Here is a 6,852-nt window from a genome sequence, read left to right as displayed (position 1 = left end):
GGCAGCGTGAAAAAAAAAAAAAAGGGGAGAGGGAAAAAAAAAATAGCCCTGTGAGTTGATAACAGTTTCCAGCGCTCTTGCGCAGGGCTGTTTTTTAGGCGAAGCTCCAAGCGGTGCCCACGCAGGGCCGGGCGGGCAGATGGCCGTCACGTGAAGGCAGCGGTGGGAGGAGTGGGCCGGTGGCAGGCCCAGCGCTTCCCCTTCGCCCACCGGCCCCGGCCCTTCCAGCGGCGGTAGGGGAGGGAGAGGGGCGCAAAGTGCAGTCCCCCCTCGGGAGTGGGTGCCACTTCGGCGCCTGGCCAGGTTGAGAATGTGACATTTTGGCTCCATGTAAGGCACTGTGTCTCGGTTCCCTTTTTGTTGCCGTTATTGTCGCTCCAGTATTTGCATAGCACAACATCAAAATGCCTCAGAGCCAGAGGAAAGTGGTAGCTGCTGCTTCTCCTTTTAAAAAACAAGCAGTTATCCATGCAACACCATCACTGTCTGTGTGCGCTCGGGGTGGGGGAGCAGTCGTGTCACTGCGGGGTTACAGCCTTTGGAAAAGTTTTGCAGAACTGAATTTAATCGAAACTGATGATCTTTAAGCCAAGCTATAAAATCTGGCACGGAGTTATATCCCAGTAATAGACCCTATTAGAGGGTCTAGCACAGTCTATAGAAAGGATCTCCTCTCTATTAAATTCTCTAGGGCTTGAGTTCTCATTTACACAAAGGGCCCTTTTAGCTGTGTAAAATGGCCATAAAGTAGGTGTAAAAATGATTGATGCCATCTTTACAACCCCTTTACACTGTGAAAACAGTGTAAAGTGGCCAGGGTGCAAATGAGAATCACACCTGGGTTTGTGAGAGTAAATTACATTGAGCCCTTTGCAATTTCTGTGTGTCCATAACGGTTTAATCCTACCCCTTTCTGCAGAATTCACCCAGAGAATAAATTTCCAGGACATTAAAAAAAAAAAAAATGTTCTTTTCTTCAACACCTCTGTCCTTTTGGAGCCTTTTAGTCCCAGGCTTTCTCCCAGTGCAGTCTGTGTGGACTCTGACACCGGGAAAAGGCTGGGAACTGTCTGAATATGCTCTGGTAGGTGAAAATCCTTTAATTAGTACTTTCTGAAATTCTTGATCTGAGCAAGATACATGTTGTGAAACCACATCCAGGGGGAAACCGGTTCCAAACGCTACCCTGTCCGTTTCCCCATCTCTCCTGTTTTGATTTTACGCTCTTGAGACATATAAACAGGAAATACAGAAGTTAGTCTTCATTAGATCAAAATGCCCTGTATTTATTCATTAAGCATTAAAACACCAACAGAATAGATGATGAATATTGCTTTCTTCCAGAGCAAAAGGTTAAGCTGCAACGTGCTGATTAGTGAACCAAACTCGGCGGCTCGAAGTGGAGGGTGTGCTGTTATGGAGGTGCACGGCTTGCTGAGAGGAGCAGGCTCTCTTATCCAGATCTCCCTTCTTGTCCCCGTCGCCGTGCTGAAGGCATTTGCAGCAACCCTGTGATCATCACCGCCGCGTCTTTCGTCCTCTAGAGGAATCCCAGCAATTTTAAGCCCGGGGATGAGTACGTAGAGGCCAGGTGACGCAAGCCCAGCCCCATCTAACAGGGGTGGCCTCCGGGAGCCCCAGTGCCTGGGAGGTGACGGGAGACAGGCAGTGAAAACATGTGGGTGAGCCAGAGGTCAAAGGATTAAGGAGACAAAAGCCTGGCTCTGGTGGAAACGCTGCTTGGCCGGGGCGAGCCAGCCCTCTCCTGCACCCGCTCACTGCCACCAGCCCGCACACAGTGCAGCCTGAGCTAAAGCGCTGCAGACCAAGCTATCTTCTGAACAGCAAGGACAGGTGGGAAAGGGCAGGGTGGGAAGGGTGCCCTGCTCTGCCCGCACAGCCTGCCTCTTGCTTCGCCAACCTTTGGGGCGCAGTGCCTGGCGGCAAGGGTGGGAGGAAGCCCCAAAGCTCAGCTGTCGTTCAACCTCCTCTAGTCCCTCTCTCGCTTCTTGTTATCTTCTTTGCGGAGAGGAGAGCCCGCATTTTTGGCCGGAGGGAGGAGTGGGTGCAGCAAGGGTTGCGCAGGTGGGAGGAAGGTATATCCTCCGCCCTACGCTTCGTCAGCGAGCACAGCTGGAGTCGTGCGAGGGATGGAGGGCAAACCAACGTCTGTCAGCATCAGGTGAGAGGCAACCCTACGTATCCGTCTTGTACAGGAGGCTGGCCCGGGCACAGGTCCATGAGCGCTGCTTGCAGCGTGCTCTGCCAGAGTCAGGGGAGACGGGCTGGTTCCTGCCACCACACGGACAGCCCTGCCAATGCCGGCGGCCAGGTCTTACATCGCCAGTCTGCCGGCGCACTCCGCTGCTGTCTCAGCTTGCCCTGAGCACGCCTGGGAGCCAGGCTTAGGACTTCGGGTGGGTGGCAACACGTAGGCAAGTGAACAGACACTCTTGCAAATGTGCCCTGCAGCCACACATACTAGTGACTGTTATTTTTAGGTGCATAAAAAAGGCCATTTGGAAGCTGGTCTCAAAAACCTTCATTTTCTGAAGCTCCTCGCTTTGCAGCTTGGCAGAGAGGACCTTGGTGACACTACGTCTACTCTAGAAGCACTTTCCATGACAAAAACTTGAGCATGTACACCAAGCGGTGCTCTAGGTGGACCGCAGAAGACTTAGCTACGCTGTGGTCTTCTGACCCTGGAGGTATGCTGGTCTAGCCCTGGGATGGCGTGTGATCACCATATGGGAGACAGTTTTTGTGTAGGATTGGAGCTACTTAGACAACTAGTTTTTTGACAGACTGGGTTTTTGACTCCCTGGTGGATATTTTTGCTGCAGAAAAATAAAGTTTTTGCTCCTTTGAAACCTTATAGAAGTTTTATTTGCTTCCTCCTTGCTAACGACTGTGACACAGTTTTTTCTGGCATGTGATTGCTCCACCCCACCTCAGAAACACCCTTGCTCTGGCAGGGATCGGGAAATCCCTAGTCATGGCAGGGTGTGAGCACCAGCTGCCTTGCCCTTGCACAGCTATCTGCAGGCAGTGCAAAATGCTGCCGACTCAGACTTGCTCCTACATTTAGAAGTCCACGCGGTGCAAGTGGAAATGACAGTTCAAGGGACAAAGTGACAAACTTGGCTCGATACAAGGCTTGGTATAAGGCTAATAAGATATAAAGCACTTCTAGAGCCACATTTTCAGGGTGAAAAAGCGCTGTTTGAATGTGGTTTGTTATTCTATGCTGCTTATTAAGAAATCGTTATTCTCTTGCCCTCATTATTATAAACGATGTCTTCAGGAGACTGGCAGTCTCTTCTTGCTTCCCTCCCTCCACCCCATTTTAAAAACATTCATTGTTGCAGGGATATATCTTTCAGGGCTGTTGGCCCAACTCCACTGCTGGTGTGTAAGGCTGATTGTCTTCAGAGGAGTTACACCAAAAATGCATTTGGCCTTTTGTGCTTGGAGTATAATTGGTGGAACTGGCTAGACGCCGGGCTTGGGAGCCTGAAATTACAGCAATGTCAACATAGTTTTCAATGTGACTAGTGATTTAGGGTCTTCCACTTTAGGAACACAACTCGAGGTTTCTTAAATTGATCTTTTCTCACAATGTGGCGAACGCTCATACTTCAGAAATCTGTCTGGGGTCTCAGGCAGGGCCCACCGAATCACCATTTGTCAACCCTCTCATGTTGTTGTTTATTCGCAATGGGACTATGTCATTAGTTACTCAGAAAAGTCTTATGTATATTTTTTATGGCAGTTGTCAATATATTCACTTTGCTGTTGGTCTCAGCCTGCATTTGAAGAGGTCTTGACCCCCCTTATTACTTTTCCATGTGGTAAATCCCCATCACGTTAGCGTGGATTATACCCAGAGCATCTGAGAGACAATATATTCCCTAAACATGATCAGCATAATTATAATTAAGCAGTTTGGACCAGATCCTTATCTGTTAGAAATCGGTATAGCTTCTCTGAAGGCAAGAACAGATATCTACCAGCAAGGGAAATGGACCCTACTTCTTAACTGCTGTAGCCCTGCAGATGAGTTCCCAATTATTTTTTTTAAGCTCTCATTTTGTCTATGGCTATTAAAGATCCTCTTTGGTGAGTATTTGTACAGCTGCATCTTTAGGACTTTGTGACCTCTAGGTAGTCTCACAAGGGACCTTTTGCAAGAGCAGCCGTATGAAATGCTCTTAAAATGATTGAAAAAGATATTCATGAAAACTGTGTGAATGTTTTTCCTTGTCAAAAACCTTACAAACACTCATCCACCCATGGTGTCTGTGGTGGCAGTGTGCTGACATTTTCCATTCCCAGGCTACAACCCCCTGCCAGCCCAGACCCTATACTTTCTGTTGCTGGCCTTCAGTAGCGGTTAAAGGGTAGAACCGAACGCCCACGTAAAAGACCTGGTATCTATGTTTCCACATCACGAAGCATGCCGACAGACACACCAGGGCCGCGATCAGATTGAGAACCATCTGCAGAAGTAAGTACAGGTTGAGCATACTGGTGAGGCTGCCACAGTCGGCTGCATCCTGGTAGACGAAGGTCCTACCGAGGGGGTCTGCGGTGTCCAGCTTGCACTGGCAGGACTCGAGGATGGTATCGCAGGTAAATTTTGTCATCTGCAAATAATGGTGTGCAGCAAAAGCCACTGCCAAAACACAGGCAACCAGACCCAGGGCACTCAGGAGAAAATACATCAGCTGAAAGAAAGAAAAAAAAAAAAAAGCATAAAACCACTCTTTTTCCAGCTACACAGAGAATGAGGAACACAGAATGAATGCATGCACATGTACTTCACAGGGAACGCGTGCATTCAATGGACTATCTGGACATTGTGTTCTTGGAAAATTGCAAGACAGCTATAACTTCTGGGTGATGCCAAATTCAGCAGGTCATCTCAAGAACTCGTAATTCTGCCTTGCATATTTTACGTGAGTATTGCCTTGCAATTTTGAGACCTAATGAGAGCACCAAGAAATCTGTGTCTCTATACAGCCAGAAGCTTTATAGAGAGGCAGGGAGTGTCTTCCTCTACTGTTGTACCTGCATTGGCTGCACTTGCCTTGAAGCAGAGCTGAGCAGACTGAGGCTTGGGCTGACATAATATCCCAGGCCGTGCCGAGCAGTAGGTGTTTTTGAAACTTTGCTCATGTGTTATTCCCAGCTCTTGGTTTGCATGCCCAAACAAATCTGATTTATACTTGCAAATCAGGCAACGAGGTGGCTGATCTCCTACTTGTGGCCCTGTGAATGCAGCCAGCCTGCTTGCTTCCCAGGTCCCACTGTAGAGCAGGAATGCAAATCTCCACGAGAAAGTGCACGTTGTCCTCAATCCCCTTCCAAAACTTGCCCCATAAGTGTGAAGGAGAAGTCTTTCCAAGGCATGAAAAAGCAGCGAGCGCCTTTCATTTCCCAGTGCTGCCCCTGCTATGGCGTGAGAAGCACAAGGGTCTGTTTGTCACCCCCCCGCCACTCCTTACGCCAGTGGCAGCTTTAAAATAGAGTGGCTGTTATCAAGGGTAGCGATGCAGAGACCACCCCCAGAAATGCATGGAAACCAGCAGCGATTCAGAGCCTTTGTCACTCCGGGTTGCACCTGAGACCTTTGGATACCAGAGCATATGGACTTCCCTTGCTTTTGATAGCTGGAACCGGCACTTGCTGTGCTGCATACAAAATATGTGTGAATGTATATTAAAATAATTTCTGTGTTTAGCCAAAATAGCATTTTTGGTTCTGTTCAGCACTGTAAAAACATTTATTTTTCTTGGCGTCTTATCTGTCAGACACATGGCATGGTTGGGAATCTGTCATTTTAAACAGCAGCTTCTCTCTTTCTCTGTCTCTCTCTTAACCTCAATACTGCAAGCAAACTATCAATATAAAAGCATTTTTTATGACCTTGAAACGCCAAGTATGTATGTCTTGATAAAATTCACACTCCTGGTATATTTGTCTTATATCTACAGTGTGAATCAATCTTCCTATTCTGTTGCCAGCTTGACAAAAAAAAAAAAATATTTGGGCTTATTGCAGATCTTAAAGCACTATATACATTTTCTCCCCCATATCACCGAATTCTTACAGCAAGATCTTTGTTTCCAAGACTTGGCTACGGTTAAATTTAATGACTTCCCCTGCAGTCTTAAACCAAGGGCAGCTTCAAAATGAGGGTGACTCTGATTAAATGCAATTACTTTACCCCCGCAGCTTTCAAGGTAAAGGTCCATGGGAAAGGTGAAGTTGGAAAATGGGAACACCTCCTCGTATAAAGCACACAGAAGGGAGCGCTATTGACTGATGGACCCCCTCCAAACAAAGATGTGGTAATTCGTAGGCCTGTGGCTTTACTTGAAAAGATGGTGCAAGTGTGTTTGAGGGGGAAAATGGAAAATGGACAAACATTGATGACCGTCCCTCTTCTCTGAGGGACCAGAGTTGTTCTGCGATGTAGAAGTCCTAGCGGACTGGCTGGAAGTCCCTGGATTCAAACCAGCAGGAGACAGAATCAGGCCTCCCTAATAAATGAGATATTAAGCCAAGACTACACAGTGTGCCTGATTCTCCCTGGCACGTATTTTATTTAGCTACCAATTTCTATCCAAAGTCAGTACAAAATAGCACAAAATCCAACTACTACACTCCAGGTACAGCAAGCAAGAATTTGCCTGTTGTCTACCTAAAGGGAAGGAAATCTCAGAATCCCTTCGAAACGCACCACACACACGGGCAGCTCTTACAGCAATCCTCAGAGGCAAGCAGAGATGTGTGGGGACATAGGGCAATTTCCAAATAGCTTATTATTCTCACAAGATGTTTGCAGAG

The 6,852-nt window shown here is 47.6% G+C and overlaps 1 protein-coding gene across 3 annotated transcripts in view; it reads right to left on the bottom strand.

Moving 5' to 3' along the window:
• Positions 1–1,265: 1,265 nt before the first annotated feature.
• SSPN (sarcospan) overlaps positions 1,266–6,852 on the bottom strand; it is a 40,042-nt gene continuing 34,455 nt past the window's right edge. For all 3 annotated transcript variants that reach the window (XM_054808755.1, XM_054808746.1, XM_054808749.1), the window contains one exon: positions 1,266–4,727. In XM_054808755.1, coding sequence (XP_054664730.1) covers positions 4,362–4,727 — 366 coding nt within the window. In that variant the 3' untranslated portion in view covers positions 1,266–4,361. The remainder of the gene's footprint in view (positions 4,728–6,852) is intronic.

The sequence above is a fragment of the Grus americana genome, chromosome 1 (genome assembly GCF_028858705.1).
Source record: "Grus americana isolate bGruAme1 chromosome 1, bGruAme1.mat, whole genome shotgun sequence".
In the NCBI taxonomy this organism is placed as follows: Eukaryota; Metazoa; Chordata; class Aves; order Gruiformes; family Gruidae; genus Grus; species Grus americana.
The sequence above is the reverse complement of the archived record's forward strand: the minus strand, read 5'-3'. Positions and strand labels throughout refer to the sequence as shown.